This window comes from Mirounga angustirostris, unplaced genomic scaffold (assembly GCF_029215605.1).
Source record: "Mirounga angustirostris isolate CCGP_5_RB_7025 unplaced genomic scaffold, mMirAng1.0.hap1 SCAF_13, whole genome shotgun sequence".
Lineage (NCBI taxonomy): Eukaryota > Metazoa > Chordata > Mammalia > Carnivora > Phocidae > Mirounga > Mirounga angustirostris.
In genome coordinates this window covers 101,006,675-101,023,824 of record NW_026991721.1, presented here as the reverse complement: position 1 = coordinate 101,023,824, position 17,150 = coordinate 101,006,675, and the positions used below count along the sequence as shown (strand labels likewise).

The following is a 17,150-nucleotide window of genomic DNA, read 5'->3' as shown; positions in this document are numbered from 1 at the left end:
CTGGGAGAAAGGAGGAAGCAGGTGGAGGGAGGAGACTGTTCTGGCACGCCTTGGACTCGCTTTCAAATGTGGGCTCTTTCCTAGGGCAACAGAACTTGAAGTAATGCCAGAGAATATGGGTACTTCTTTTAATGTAAAATCACTATTTTAATGAAATAATTTCTTCTGTAAAAGTTGGAGTTCTGGCCCTTCCAAAGCTTGTGCCTCTTCCAGAAGTACTGTACTTCCTAGCTCCCTTCCTTTTCTAAAGATTCTTTTCTTTCTTTCTTTCTTTTTTTTTTAGACTTACTTATTTTAGAGAGAGAGAGAGCATGGGGAGGGTGCGGATGGAGGGAGAGAATCTCAAGAAGACTCCCCACTGAGCAGGGAGCCCAACGGGTGGGTGGGTGGGGGGCTCGATCTCATGACCCATGAGATCATGACCAGAGCTGAAACCAAGAGTCAGATGCTTAACGGACTAAGCCACCCAGGTGCCCCCCGCCCAAGCCCTTTTAAAAAAGCACCTGCTTGGTCAATTAGAAGCATCTTTTCTCACATTAATCTCTCTCTGTTTTGAGACTTTCTATTCACACTTCAGCACAAAACTTCTTCCTTATCCTGCAGTGCTGAATAATCAGCCCTATTAGAATAACCCCTATAATGTAATAATAGCACCTAAAATGTAACTTTAAAAAAGCAGAGTAAAATATTACAGCCTTGAAAATAATTAGCAGAGGGGCGCCCCGGTGGCTCAGTCGTTAAGCGCCTGCCTTCGGCTCAGGTTATGATCCCAGGGTCCTGGGATCAAGCCTCACACTGGGCTCCTTGCTCAGCAGGAAGCCTGCTTTTCCTTCTCTCACTCCCCCGTTTGTGTTCCTGCTCTCACTATCTCTCTCTCTGTCAAATAAGTAAATAAAATCTTAAAAAAAAAGTTAGAAGGGAATTCACCCACAAAAAAAGAAAGGAAGAAGATAATTAGCAGAAACGAAGTTCCTTGGACATTTTTTTCTTGAACATGTGCTAAATTGTATTACCTTGCTAGCAAGGGAATTAGGAAAGTAACTTTTCGTTTTTGCTTTTTTTTGCCAGTATAGAGCCTGTATAGAAACAGAGGGGTTCTAGAGTTAGGAAGCAAAATGTTGGGTGTTTTGTTTTTTAACAAAATAGAGTTTTCATTTTATAAGGTCATAAAAACATGTCCACAGAAGTGATTACAAAGGAAGCCTGTGGTGGGATACTCGGAGGTGCTTGGTGCAGAGACTACCAGAAGAAAAATCACACATTTAAGAAGTATATGATAAGAATACACACATGATTGAAATTGAACTAACAGATTTCCATCCTCCAACTATAGTGTATGAAAGCATGAAATGGAGTCAAACAGTGATCAGAAGCAGAGCACCAAACAAATTAATTTTAAATGGCCTATTGCTGATGATTTTTCTCCAACTGTAAAGATGTAAAATTTCTTAGTTTGGGGATAAACATTTTTTTGATACAGAGCAACCCAGATGTCTTCATGTCCTACCTATTTCACAGGATTATTTGTGAAGGTTAAATGAGATGATGATAGCCCTTTGAATATTTTTTTAAATTTTATTTTATTATGTTATGTTAGTCACCATTCATTACATCAGCCCTTTGAATATTTTAAAGCACTAGACAACTATAACTCTCCACACACTCTCATTTATTCTTACTCATTTAGTTTATGCAATGGAGATAGCATTTTAAAAATAAAATAAAATGTCCCCGGTGTTCTCTTAATCTGGCGTAAACATTTATGTATTAGGTGGAATCATTTTTCCTGGAAATATTTTAGAAACTAGATAACTATCTCTTTAGATATCATACAATGTGAAGTCTGGAAGAGGAATTAGATCAGTATTTCCCAGACTTTTGGATTTACTGGACTATTAAGAATAATAACCACAATAAGAATAATGCAGAAGAGTGAAACACTGAGCAGGCAACTTTATATTTTGCCAAGTAAGGGCATTAAAAATCTTTATATTTTTATTTCATGAAAGACCGCTTTAACACCAAAAAAATTAGGAAGTACATAGTACCAGAGTAAAGGACAATTCTTTCAAGCAGATGCTGTGGCTTTATGAAAAACTCATTACTTTCCCCCCTCATTTTATCACACATGGTGAAAATTTCAATACAGATTGGCTATCAATCCTCAAACAGTGATTGGGATCCTATAAAGACTGTCAAGGGCGCCTGGGTGGCTCAGTCGGTTAAGCGTCTGCCTTCGGCTCAGGTCATGATCCCAGGGTCCTGGGATCGAGCCCCGCATCGGGCTCCCTGCTCCTTGGGAGCCTGCTTCTCCCTCTCCCACTCCCCCTGCTTGTGTTCCCTCTCTCGCTGTGTCTCTCTCTGTCAAATAAATAAATAAAATCTTAAAAAAAAAAATACTGTCAATAATAACTCCCTAATTATCTAGTCTAGTTTTATTAAAGGACTTATATTTCACAATATCAGCAAATCAAATTAAACAGAATATTTTCTGGGAACTTACTTAAAACGAATGGCTTTTTCACAAGTAGCTAATAAACATACACAAGTCTTTATGACAACTTACATTGAGATAAACCAAAGGGAAAAAACCTTAAGTTAGTTTGCTAAGGTGCAAGAGTGCGTACCTGGAATTTATGGACAATGTTATTGACCTTTGCTTTATGAGGTGATTTTTTTCCCTTCCACATCAACTAACTGGGCATAACCTTAGAATGTCTTTGAAATTGCAGGTCAAAGTCGCCCCATGAAAGCACTTCCAAGTATGTGAGCCATATATGTTAGAAAGTATTTTTTGAAAGCTGCCGATTGAGGGTGACTAAACCTATTGACATCAGGAAACGAATCTTCCAGAAGGGTGTGATTCTGAAAGTGTGGTTGCACCAGAGAAACAGGCGAAGGAATAGAGAGTCTGGGTCTGCAAGTTTCGCTTGCGAGCTAGGGGAACACTGGCTTCCTTCAGACTTCCTTCAAACACGCCATGTGGTATAGGATCTAAGTTTTATTTGAGAAGTAGTGTCGGGTGTCCCGCGCTGCGTTCCTTTACTGACGTTCCAAACGGGTGGGACACACCCCACCCAGCCTCGCTCAGGCAATTCTTCTTTCCTGAGAGACTAGTCTCAGAGTTTTCCCATCTTCTCCACACACTTGGAGGAAAGGAGACATTTTTGTTTCAGAGATTCCAAGTCCGGGGGAACAGCGGGAGATGAGAGGAAGACAGCCACCCCTCCGCCAAACGCCGAGGGGCTCCTGGCCGGGCCTGAAGCCCCGGCTCTGGGCTCCGGGAGCCTGCGCAGCTCGTCACGTGACTCACGTGATTCACGCGCTGACTGCTGGGAGCCCGCGGAGACTGCGCTCGCGCGTGCGAACCAGGTCTCTTCATTCCCGCGCTTTCGCTGAAGAGGAAGGTCGCGACGCCATGTAGTAGACTGGGCTTGGGATGGGGCTGGAGGGATGCGTGCCCTTGGGAGTGTGAAACCAGGCAGCGAGAGGATGTCTCTCACAGGGACGTTAGTGGGTCTGAAATACAAGCAGGGAGGAAAAGACAGCGGGGAGGGTAGTGAGAAAAAAGGTAGGTGAAATGGCCACAGGGGCCCGCTGGGCGTTGAGAAGAAAGAGAAGACTGGGAGAACAAAGTTGCGTAAGGTGCAGGGTCATTGCTTGGTAAGGTCTAGGCCACCGGAACATTGGATTGCATAGCCGAGGTTCGCGGCTGCGAATGGGGTGTGTCACAGGAGGACCCCCAGCCTTTTGACCCGGCCTGGATTCAGCGGGGGGCCCTAAGTTATGACAGAAAAAAAAAAATTATTTTTGCAGAAACAGAATTACCGAACTGTAGAGATTTTCATTTGCTATACACGCACGTTCTGTTACTCTGAGAGAGGAGAGAAGAGGTGTGGAAGGAAAAGGGAAGAGAAAAAGGGGAAGGGAGAAGAGAACGGCTGTCACGCTGGCTTCTCTTTTCGAACTTCCCAAGGCAAAGCGAGCACTACTGTGCATGTATGTTTTCTGCGTGCTCCTATTACAGCACTTACATGCTTGAAAGTACTGACAACGCTGTAGGAGCACTATAGGGAATTTATTATTTATTATTTGTTGTTGTGTCTTTCTGTCTTGTTTATAGGAACATGATATATGACTAATCAGATTCATTACAATTATCCAGATCATCATCGTTTCTCCAAAAAAAGCAAAGTAAATTGACAGTCGAGTATAGACAGGCTCCTCATCGCTTAAGGGGTAGAGGCTATCCCCTTGTAGGTTTCTACATTTTTTCTTTGTTTGAACGCACTCTTTCAGATTCCTAGGGAGATGATTTTCAGAGTTTATGGGAAAGTAGTTTAAGAGTAAAATTCGATGCTATATTAAGGTTAAGATAGGGCAGTGGAAACTCAGGAAATCTTGGTTCTAGTCTGGCTCAGTTTTACTTGTTTGAACTTGGTCAGCGTCTCTGCTTCTGTTTTCATGTCTGTGGGAAATGACACTGAATTAGATGAACTATAAGATACATTTCAACATTAAGGCTTTTTGAAGGTACAAGAATCTTAAATTCTGAAACAGGCAGAAGTGCCAAAGTGACTAGTTTTGCTGAGGGTGTAGATGAAAATCATAGGAACGGTAGGTTGGGCCCAAGTGATATAGGACTTTGGGTGCCGTACCATGGAAATTGAACTCATTCTGGAGCAATGAAGAGTGGGAAGGTTTTTTAAGGGAATATGGTAATCAGTTTTGAAAGATTGCCCAAATATCAGTTGATAGGATGGAATAGGGCAGGGAGAAAGTGGGTAGTTCGGATAAGTGACAGATAATGAGAGCCTAAATTAAATTGATGGGACTGGAAAGAAAGGGAAAGACTCACAAACGCTATAGCATGGAGTTCATACTTATATTTGGCATTCCTCTAAACTTGCAGCTCTCGCCTCCGGAATATGATGGCAAGTCACATTGTAAAACCTGATACTAGAAATTGCAAGAGACCAAGAGAACTAGAGGTAATCCATATGCTCCTGGAGCCTTAATCTTTAGTTTTATTTTTTATGCTTCTCAAATTTTTTTCTATTTAAGAAAGTGCTCCTGATGAATGGAATTTGATGTTTTCATATCCCCAGAAGTGGGATTGTCCCAGCAGGAACTATGTTGACTCCAGCTGCTTTTTCAGTAAATAGTATAGGCTTTCAAGAAACTATTGGGAGATGAAATTTCTTTGTTGTAACTGGTGATGGAGAAACAGAAATGGGTTCATGCCTATATAATACATAGGATTTTAAGTAATTGTTTTGCTCTAATAAGTAGGATACTTAGGTACTATAGTTGCTGATATTTTTAATTAAGAGCACTGTATTCTGCCCTTCTTCTCTACTCCTCCCACTACTTGATCTGTTTGCATTTGGGACGTTATTGCTTCCTTAAAGATTATGTTATCTTGCAAAATTTTGCAAGCATTTGCCTATTGTCTGAATGAAAGTTTTACTATATTGCTATGGAAACATCTACCGGTTCAAGATACAGGAAACTTTTTCATCAAGGGATTAATACCATATTCAAAGTCTAATGTAAAACGAAAGTAATAATAAGTATATTGAACAAGGTACTTGTTAGGCCTAAAATTTTCTCGATAATAAAACTTCAAATGACTAATTAGGACATGAATGTGTATAGTTTCTAGCATGTGTGCTTTTTTCCTGGAAGATGTTTTATTTGCCTTTTTGGGGGACAGAATGCATTTGTCCTAAGGATCTTGTTGACTATCTGTTTTCTTTCTTCTATTAGCCTCAAATGCCAGAGAGTCCACAACTGTCCTCTCTTGGAAAATCAGAATCCTCTTTCTTGGAAAGCTCTGGACTATTTTATAAAGATGAATCCCTGGACAAAGATTTGAATGGTGATATACAAAATGCGTATATTTCTAAACATTGATTTTATAATACAGAAGGTTTATTATAGTTCGCAACTTACTCAGTGATTTTTTTTGAACAGATATGAGCAAGGAAATTAATCTAATGTTGTCTACATATGCAAAGATCTTAAGGCAAGTACTTATAGCATATCCTTTTGAGTCTTTCTCTTAGAAATAATTTTTTTCTGGAAACTCCATAATGGGAAGTTTAGTTCAGTGGCTGCAGACCTATCCAGTAATTGTAATTTCAGAGTTTTTTTTTCTACCTTAGTTTTTTAAAATAGATTAGTTGGTTATTTTCAAAGAATAACCCCAACTTTTCCACTCAACATCCTTTGTTTTGTTATTACCAGAGCTAAATACTAGGCTGGATGTATTTTGGTCTCTAATAAAATTCTAACATTTAATGAAAAACTTCTTTGAGAAAAATGCCATTTGTTGAAGTTAATGATAAGAGTGATATTAAAGATAAAATAAATATATTTATGAAATATTTAAATATTATGTCTGATATCTGAAGAGTGTATTTAAATATTTTATTGGCCTGAGATTATCATGTTTATAAGGTGTTCTTTTTGTTGTTGTTTTGTTTTGTTTTTTAAGGTGGGTTTTTTTTAACTACTGGACACCATTGTATTTGGATGATGGTTTATGTGGTTGTTAAAATAATGTATATAGTTTAATATTAGAATTATAATGTATTATAAGATATATAGTCTGCAGTGTCAGGAGACTTTGAATAGTCAAAAATATTTACATGACTAATTTAACTTTTACTGAAGACTGTTTCTAAATTAAGGAAGCTTTTTGATGTACAAAGCTATTTAAATGAAGTAGCTAACAAGTATAACATAATAAAGAACATCACTGTGATAGTCACTAGACATTCTAACTATTTAGTTTAACATAAAACTTTTTTTTCCTCATTAGTGAGAGAGCAGCAGTAGATGCATCTTATATTGACGAGATAGATGGACTCTTCAAAGAAGCCAATACTATTGAAAACTTTCTAATACAAAAAAGAGAGCTCCTGAGACAGAGGTTTACAGTGATTGCAAATACACTGCACAGATAAAATTGTGTACTTAAAATAATCTGAGAATTTAAGCCCATTATTGTTGTATTAAAAGAATGACATTTATGCTCTGAAAGCTCTCTAGTTGTTAAAGAAAATGTGTGCCTTAAACATAGAAGGGGAAATTCCTTGAATTTCTTTTCTAGATTTAAAAGGGACTTTAAACTGGACATTAATATGAAGCATGTAGTTTTTTTTTTTTTGAGGGTTAAATATTCGGCATATTTCATAAAAGTGTAAATTATTTAAATTGCATATAGATTCTTTTTTTCCTTAAGCCTCCTAGCCTTTCTTAAAATTCTAAAAGAGGACTCACTGAGTTATTTTGATAATGTTTAACAATATTGCACTTTTCTTTTAAAATACTCTGTCTAAATAGCAGCTAGATAGCTATGGAGATAGTTTTAAAATGTTTTTCATAGTCAGTATTATAAAAAACCCTAAAACCTCAAGGTAATTTGTCCAGTTTCACAATATGTAATAAAATATAACTATAAGGTATTGCTATTTAATGTTACCATTTGATTATTTTCACTATTAGTTATTATATATGACTAATAAAAATTCTTGGTTTAAAATTATTTCTTGTGGTAAAAGTGATAAAATAAAAACCAGAAATTACTAACCAAAACCTTACATGAGTTGGCTTTTTTACATATCAACCGTATCAATGGTGCAGTTAATGAATTATATTTAGAGCCTTAGCAACTGTGTGGTATGGGACAAAAATTAGTGATCCAGAAGTAAAAAGATTGCCTAAACAACAAGGTAAACTTGATGAGTCATTTCAAACCTATTATAATTCATAAATTGAATTTCAATTAGAAGATCTCTAAAACTCACCTAGCTAAAAAAAAAAAAAAAATTCTCTAAAAAAAGGTTAGAAGGTACTGCTATGATTTTATTGAAGACTTTTAATATGTTATATAATTATATATGATAACTATTATATGTGATAACTATATTAATCAGGTTTTTAAAAATCACAGTATGCATTTTTCAATCATATAGATAATTCAATCTATTTTATATATATTTTACCAATATAAGCAGTCACACATTTGGACATATTTACAAATAGCACCACAGGGAATTTGGTATTCCTCTGGTGTATAGCATATTTGCCTTGCTGCCTTCTAAATGTTAAAATCTCATTTGACAACTAAAGCAGCAATCAGATTACTATTTTAAGGCATATATACCACATTACATAAATACTCATATAAGAAAGGATTGAAATGGTAAAATAAAATATTACCTAAAAATATTGGTTAAGTGGAAAAAATTAATTAGGTTTGTAGAGGGATATGCTAATGGTGCAGGGTAGGTTGGAGGTCAATGAAATAACTATTAGTAATGGAATTTTAAAATACTAAATGTAACCAGAAGACTATATTTGAGTTGATATGACATGTCACCTGGATTTTGATTTACTCTGTTAACTTACAGAATTTTTTAATGTTCTAAATACAAAGACGTCTCTCCTGACACATCATAATTAAACGTTTCTGAGTTATTTTTTCTAAGCATTTATTACTAATGAGAAAGACAAGGCTAACATTGTTTCGGAGTGCATTTCATAACATGCTTGTTATATCTTGATGGTGTCACCGTTGTTCAGCATGTGGTTCTTTCCTATGCTGGTTCAGAGAATTGGTTTGATCATTTCATTTGGTCTGATTAAGACTAGGGAACTGATTTTTAGTCACAATGTGTTTACTGGTCAGAACAGCTACCTCCTAGGGTAAAAGTTCCTGAAAGCCTAATTAAGACTGATTTTTACCAAATTTTGATGTCTTTGGTACCATCCACATAAACAAGAATAATTATCTCTGAATAATTAACAACTGCAGATATGTTATTGCCCTTTAATTTACACTTCTAATATTACTCATTTCAATAAAATTTCACAAGTTTATAAATTATTTCTCACTGGTTACCAATAAAAATAGATATTGAATGTCTTGTACATCATACTCTGCTAGGCATTGTGGGGAATACAGAATAGTTTTGTTTTTTTTTTTAGATTTTATTTATTTATTTGACAGAGAGAGACAGCAAGAGAGGGAACACAAGCAGGGGGAGTGGGAGAGGGAGAAGCAGGCTTCCCGCTGAGCAGGGAGCCCGATGCGGGGCTCTATCCCAGGACCCTGGGATCATGACCTGAGCCGAAGGCAGCCGCTTAACCGACTGAGCCACCCAGGGGCCCCTGGAATACAGAATAGTTTAAGGTACTCTTTGTTCTCCCTTCTGACAGTTGTCACCACAGCTTTCTTGAAACATCTTACATGTCTTTGGTAGGAAGACATGATAGGTAAATGTTAGAAGTATCTCTGTGCAGTGCTAGTTAACTCCTTTTAGTGTGAGTTACTAGAATATGTTGGCAAAGGGGTCAGAAAGGTAGTGAAATGGGTTTTTGATAAGGAAAGAGGGAGGATATTTCAGGCAGGGGAAAGTTTGTTAAAATGGCACTGAAGAACAAAAATACATGGTATGTTGGATAAGCTTTTTCCTGAGCTGAGAATTCACAAAGGGCAATAGTGCATCATCTAAACTGTTGGAGAGCAGGGACTGAATCTTGTTTCCTTATATTCATAACTTGTAGTACAGTATTTGATATATTGGTGCTCAAAAGTGTTGGTTATGTTAATAAAAATATACGTGGTTATACATTTATTAAGGGCATACTTCCACAGAGCCTTATTCATACTAGATTGTCAGAAAATGTTTTGTAAATTAAATAAATGGAAAAGAAAAGGAAGGATGAAATGTTAGAAGGCAGAGGGTCAAAAGATGGAAAGGTAGGTGTGGCCAGATTGTAGAGTCCTTTGTTGATAAACTACATTTGGACTTTATTCTGTAAGGAAAGAGATGTGAATCTTTCAGAAGAGAAGTGGCATAATGAAACTGAGCCATGGATCAAGGCGCTTAATTGTAATGTGAGAAGAGGTTTGAAAGAAGAAAGTTTAGGAAGGGAGACCACTATTGGTGGTCCAATTTCAGAATTTCAAACAGCTGCTTATCATAGGTAGGTAGTTGGGATACTTCTGACAATGCGACCGACCTACAGGAGAGATTGCAGGTGTCTGGAAGCCCCATCCCTTGTCTGCCCTCCTGGACTTCCTCCCCCATTCCCTCCTATTCTGTCAGTGAGCCAAGGACAGCCCAGGAAGTGAGTGGGAGGTTTTGGAAATCACAGGATCTGCTGCTGCTAAATTCGATACCAGAATGTTTTTTCAGACCTTTCTCCATTTTGTCAGCAACCTTTCTACCGTTGCAGTAGGGTTCCTTTCTATGGTAGTATCCTGGATCCCAGGTAGGGGATTTGCCCCTTCCTCCTCCCCTTCCTCCTCTTCCTAGCCGCTCAGGCTTCCAATTCTGTGCCTCTTTTCTGAAGAGTACTGGGGGCTTCTGAAGCTTTTCACTCTGTGTGTGGCAGATACAGGCAGCAACCCCACAGAGCTGCGAGTTAAGGAAGACTGAGTCAAGATTTGTTTACTTGTCAGGAGAACAGTCTTTCCATTTGTATATTTTATATAACATGGGGCAGGATCAGGGTTTAGGGATTCTCTTGGATCTGCAATAGGAAGAATATTCACTGTTTAGACCCTTCTCAGTTGAAAATCATTGCTACATGTCCTAATGTAAATGTTTTATTCTTCTGTTTGCATTCTGGGGGACTGCCTTTAAAACCTCTGGTTTTGTTTTGTAGCTTTCTATTTTAGCTACTATTGTTACATGATTTTATTTCTTGAAATTGGCTGATGTTGAGCTTTCAGAAATCATACTAATATGCACTATAAACTTTAAAATTATTTAATTCAATAATTTAGTACTTGCAGTATGCAAGGCAGTGTGTTAGGTCCTGGAGTGGGAGGAAAAACAAGTGACCCTTTACTCAAGGAATACCAGTAGTAGAAGTTATAAATTGTATTCATCTTTATCACACAAGAGAGAGTAAGATGAGTGCCGTAACAGAGCTGAAATAGATGCTGTGTGAGTTCAGACTAAGGAGAATCAGTTCTTGTTATAGGAAATGGGAATGTTGTGTTTAAGAAGCAGGTGATATGTGCACTGGATCTTGAAGGATGAGTAGGGTAAGTGAATTTCACCTGGAGGAGATGGGAAATATCCTAGGTGAAGAGAAGGGTATAATTGTGACGAGGAGAAGAGAATGGGGAGTGGTTTAGTTTGGCTGGAGTGGAAGGCATTAGTGAGGGGGCACCTGGACAGGTAGGTTGGTGTGAGATTGTACAGTGCCTTCAGTGCCTGGCCAAGCAATTTAGACTTGACTTGGTAGACAGTGAGGAGTCATTTGTGAGGGCTTTTGGAGGATTATTTGATACAATCATATCTGTACTTAGGAAGATTAATTTAGTAGCAGTGCTTCCTAACCTTTTTCACATCATAGCACACCTAGAGAATGATAATATTTTTACCTCACACTGGAGTAAATTGGATGGGATCTGGAGCCCCATGAACTGTTTAGAGCTGGAGGCAATTGGCCTGTGGCCTCTAGCCATCCCAAGGGATAAAGGGATCAAGAGGCCCAACCATTTGGAGGCCCCCATAGTGTTTAGCTTCCCTATCTGGTTTCTCCTTCCAGTTAAGAGACTCTGATAATATTATCTAAGAGGTTGTGAGGGCCTAAATTAGGACAGTAGAAAGAACGTGACTGATAGGTAAGAGCAATTGAAGCATTGATGCTGAGGAGGACAGGTTTGGGCCAGAAGAAAAATTGGGGGGGGGGGCGCTGCCCAGGTGGTGTGGACTAGCACAAATCTTTACAAAGGATTTGCCCGAGGCACCCTTGTAGACTTCTGAGCCCTAGTAATTTATACTAGCCCCCCTATATCATTCCTGTAACATTCTCTTCCTGGCCCTGTCTGGTTATAGTCAGAATTTAACCTCTTAGTGAATGTGAGGGGACAGTGAAGAAGAGGAATTAAAGGCCCACGCAGAGATTTTGAAGCTAGATGATTTTGCAGGTGGGAAAAATGGATTTCGAAAGGGGAAAATGAAGAATTCTCTTTTGACATGTTGAGAGCCACCTGCAAGAAGTACTTGGTGAAATTAAGGGACTAGATGAGACTACCAAGGAGAGTGTGCTGAGATTTTTATAAAGAGTAGAGGTCCAAGGTCAGACTCAGGAGGTGATAAGGGGAAGAGGAGCACTTAAGGGAGTTGACATTTGGAAATTATCTACTACCATATTTAGTTATGACAACAAACAAATGGGAAGTATTATCTTCCTTTCATTCCCATTAACCCCATTTTATCATTGAAAAACTTGAGGCTCAGAGTGATTAGTAACTTACCCAAGGTTGTCAGCTAATAAGTGAAGCTAGCATAAAGCAAACAAAGAGGGAGCAAGGAAGTTAGAGAAGTGTAGTATTTTCAGGAACCAAGAATAGAAAGGGATTTAAGGAAGTATAGATCACAATATCAAGTACCGTGGAAAGTTTGAAGAGTATATAAAAAACTGCCAATAACATGCTATGGAGTATAGAACATATAGACATGTAAGTTTTTTTCTAAAATGTGAAGTGTTTTAAGTTCATGAATCTCTATTCAGACAAATGTCCAATCAGGGTATTCAATTTAATTCTACTTAAGTGAGAAGACTAAAGTAACTGACCTCAGGACATTTATTTTAATGTAAGAGGAGAGTGAGATGAATAGGCATAATATAAATAAAAGTAGTAAGATAAATGCCTAAGCGTTTCAAAGCATCCTCTTTATACCTCTAGTATTGTGGTTCTCAGATTTTAATATGTCTAAGAATACTTCCTTGCTGTATCCCAGAAATTCTGATTAGGTCCAGGGTGGAGTCCATGAATCTGCATTTTAGCAGTAATACCATGTATTTCTGTTCCAAGTGACCTTTAGACCGTACCTTGAGAAACAGTGCTCAAACAAAACACTGATTATAGTATAAATGATCTGTTTATATGTTCATTTACATCGGGTTTGAGTACTTTTTATCCCTCACCAGTTACTACTTTATTGAATGTATAAATAATTCGAAGGAAGATGATATTACATCTTGTTGGTTTGAGCATTAAAAGCTATGTAAATAATGATAGCTAACATTTTTGAGTATTTACTATGTTCTAAAAACTTTACATAACCTAACTCATTTATTATTCATAGCCTTAGAAGTAATAAGAATTATTATTATCTCCACCTTAGAAAAGAGGAAACAGAGCACAGAGAGGTTGCCTTGCTCAAGGCTATTTACTTGGAAAATGGCAGGTCAGGATTTGAACCCAAGCAATCTGGAGCCTGGCAGAACCTGGGCCAGTACTCTTATTAAATATTACACTACAATTCCTCATAAAGGAGGTAGATTTGAGATAGAATTTGAACAATACTAGCATTTCCTTAGGGATAGATTAGTCAATTTTATTTGGGAAAGCAGGAAATAGTTGGGTTTGACTGAATTGTTACTTACAGGAAAGTAGAAGGAATCATGTACTTTAAACTGAATTTTATAAAGATTTGAAAGAAATGAGATGATAGATATAACATTGTAAAATATTTTGCTAAAATAATGCAAATCTCACTTCTTCAGAGGAATAGGGTCTCTGTGTATTAGTTTTTCTAGTTTAGACTTCTATATTACTGTTAAAATTTTATGAAATAAAATACAGCACTGTCTAATTAATTACATATCTGACCACCCCTCTGTGTTAGGTAACACTACCTTGTGAACACCAAATAAATATGAAGTAAAAGGGATAATTTTCAGCTTCTTATATAATAATATTTTTTTTTCTTGTGGCTTTTGAACTTTAGGTAATTTCAGACCAGGTCTCACTACATAATTTAGTTCATGACACCCTTCTTTTAGAAAATGCCATGCACGTTCATGCATATGTCATTAAAATGGAAGAAACTGAATTACAGTTCCTACTAAATTCTCATAAATTGCTGTGAAATCTTTGGCATCCCGTTCTGGTGTAATGTAATTAGGATAGTGATGAATAGTGGTCATTTTTTATCATAACAGTGAGGTTGCTTTTAGCACATCTGAGGTTAATACGTAGATTCAGTCTTGTGAAAAGAGGAACATTTTTCAACCATGAGAAATGATAATAATAATACAGTCCTGAGTTAATTCTTAGGCAGATTTGTACTGCAAGAATACAAAAAAAAGGATTGTTGTAGTTAAAAAATGGAGAGCCAGAGAGGTGACAGTTTGAGAATGAGGATGGAGAGGAATTTGGAGACTATATTTGGTGATGGGTTTACTTTTCCCTTACCAGGAGGTAAGAGTATTGTCTATGGAGAAACAGGCATCTTGTACAATTTTTTTGTGCTCTTGATTTCCTCTTCACAGTACCATGGAAAGTACTCATCAGAAGAAGGCAACCTTCGGTAAACGTGAGAAGCTTCCATGTATTGCACCACTCCTAACCACGGTGGAAGAGACGCCACAGATGGTCTCTGCTCAAGTCCAAGGACATTTTCCCAAGTGGCTCAGTGGCTATCTACTTCGAATTGGGCCCGGGAAATTCGAGTTTGGGAAGGATAAGTAAGTCTTGATTTTGGAGAACAATTTGGATTTTTTAGCATGGCTGGTTCAATAGAATATCCTTTAAATCTGTTTTCTCTCTGAGGCTAACATTGTCATGCAGCTCCTTTGAATACAGGTGAGAAAATTGTAGTCTACAGAAAAAAAAAGAGAGACTTAATTCTTAAAAAAAAAAAAGTCCTGACTTTTCTGCTTTGCAGAGGATTACGAATTTGTAGTCCTCTGAGGGCTTATGGCAAAAGAGAAGTGTCAGGAACTGTCTGTATGACTACCGAGCTGTGTTTCACCACAAGTTCCTGAAGGAAGGGGCAATGTCTTCACCTCATACAGCTCCCCTGCCCAGTGCTCCCCAGACACAATGGCTCTTCCAGTTCCTTAAACTGGACACACATATTTTTGCTCAGGGTGTTGGCATTGGCTCTCATCTATCTTCCCAAGTCTGATTCTTGTCATTCAGGTATCAGCTCATATCTCACGTCCTTTGAGCCTTCCCTGATCCCCAAATCTAAAAATGCTATTATTAAATATATTACCTATTGGGGCACCTGTGTGTCTCAGTCAGTTGAGCATCTGACTCTTGGTTTCTTGGTTTTGGCTCAGGTCATGATCTCAGGATCTTGAGATTGAGCCCAGTGATGGGCTTGGCACTCAGCTCAGAATCTGTTTGTCCCTCTCCCTGTGCTCCCCTTGCTCGTGTGCATGCTCTCTCTCAAATAAATAAATAAAATCTTTTTAAAAAATGGTATTACCCATTTTAATTCTCTGCACAGCACTATCAAATGCCTAGTATTTTTTTGTTTTTGTTTTTATGTTTGTTTACTGACTGTGTTCCTCCACTAGAATATAAGTTCCATGTAGGCCCTGCTCTTAAATAGCTCTCAATAAATACATGTAAATAAATGAAAAACACCAATAACTCTTTTTTTAAAATTTTATTTTTATTTTTAATTTTTTTTATTCTTATGTTAATCCCCATACATTACATCATTAGTTTTAGATGAAGTGTTCCATGATTCGTTGTTTGTGCACAACACCCAGTGCTCCATGCAGAACGTGCCCTCCTCGATACCCACCACCAGGCTAACCCATCCTCCCACCCCCCTCCCCTCTAGAACCCCGTTTGCTTTTCAGAGTCCACCGTCTCTCATGGGAAAAACACCAATAACTCTTATGTATATTATTTCTCTGTACATTTAGTAGGGACATGAAGTGATGTAAAGAAACCCCTATGGTAAGGAAGGAATCTTCTTTGCTTTAAACATTTTTCAATATTAAAAACTTTTTTTCATTATGAAAGTGTTTACTTATATAAAACTTTCTGAAATATAGAACAGAGTGGAGGAAAATGTGGACCATATCCTCTGTTAGCACTTTGGTATATTTCCTGCTAGTCTTTGCCCCATTTCTATAGATTGGTTTTAAATAATTACAATCATATTGTATGTAGAATTTTTTTATTGAAATATAATTGACATGACATCATATTAGTTTCAGGTGTACAACATAATGATTTGATATTTGTATGTGTTGTGAAATGGTCACCACAGTAAGTCTAGTTAGCATCTGTCATCACACATAGTTACAAACATTTTTTTTCTTGTGATCAGGACTTTTAAGATTTATTCTCTTAGTAACTGTTAAATATGCAATATGGTATTATTGACTATAGTCACCATGCTATATATTACATTTCCATTACTTATTTTTGTACCTTTTGACTTCCTTCACCCATTTCACCCGCCCTTACTCCCCGCCCCCCATATCTTGCAGCCAACAATCTGTTCTGTGTGTGTATCTATGATTTGGGGGTTTTCTGTTTTTTGTTTGGTTTGGTTTGGTTTTTAAAGATCCCATACATAAATGAGATCATATGATATTTGTCTTTCTCTGATTTATTTTATTTAGCAAAATGTCCTTACCATGCTGTCACAAATGGTATTCTTCTTTTTTATGACTGCATAATATTCCATTGTATATACATATACCACATCTTCTTTATGCATTCACCCACTGGTGGATACTTAGGTTGTTTCTGTATCTTGGCTATTGTAAATAATGCTATGATGAATGAGGGGGTGCAGATATCTTTTGGAGTTAGTGTTTCTGTTTTCTTAGATAAGTACCCAGAAGTAGAATTACTGGATTATGTGGTAATTCTGTTTTTAATTTTTTGAGGAAACTCCATACTGTTTTCCACAGTGGCTGTACCAATTTGCATTCCCACCGACATTGCATGAGGGTTCCCTTTTCTCAACATCCTCACCAACATGTGCTATTTCTCATTTCTTTGATACTACCCATCCTAACTGTGACGTGCTGTTGTGGTTTTGCTTGCACTTCCATCATGATTAGTGATGTTGAACATCTTTTCATGTGCCTCTTGGACATCTGGATGTCTTCTTTGGGAAAATGTCTATTCAGATCTTCTGCCCATTTTTTAATTGATTGCTTATTTATTTTTTATTTTTTTAAAGATTTATTTATTTATTTATTTAACAGAGAGAGATACAGCAAGAGAGGGAACACAAACAGGGGGAGTGGGACTCCCCGCGGGGAGCCCTACGTGGGGCTCGATCCCAGGACCCTGGGATCATGACCTGAGCCGAAGGCAGACACTTAACGACTGAGCCACCCAGGCGCCC

At 37.5% G+C, this 17,150-nt stretch overlaps 1 protein-coding gene across 5 annotated transcripts in view; it reads left to right on the top strand.

The window, feature by feature from the left end:
* LOC123857806 (carotenoid-cleaving dioxygenase, mitochondrial) overlaps positions 1 to 17,150 on the top strand; it is a 102,224-nt gene that overhangs the window by 50,507 nt on the left and 34,567 nt on the right. Inside the window, exons 1-5 of one of the 5 annotated variants that reach the window (XM_054512300.2) lie at positions 2,646 to 3,372; positions 4,913 to 4,991; positions 5,770 to 5,881; positions 5,977 to 6,028; positions 14,314 to 14,508. In XM_054512300.2, coding sequence (XP_054368275.1) covers positions 3,206 to 3,372; positions 4,913 to 4,991; positions 5,770 to 5,881; positions 5,977 to 6,028; positions 14,314 to 14,508 — 605 coding nt within the window. In that variant the 5' untranslated portion in view covers positions 2,646 to 3,205. Of the gene's footprint in view, positions 1 to 2,645; positions 3,373 to 4,912; positions 4,992 to 5,769; positions 5,882 to 5,976; positions 6,029 to 10,159; positions 10,288 to 11,035; positions 11,069 to 14,313; positions 14,509 to 17,150 lie in introns of those variants that run through there. The other 4 variants (XM_054512301.2, XM_045895032.3, XM_054512302.2 and 1 more) reach the window with 4 other exon arrangements.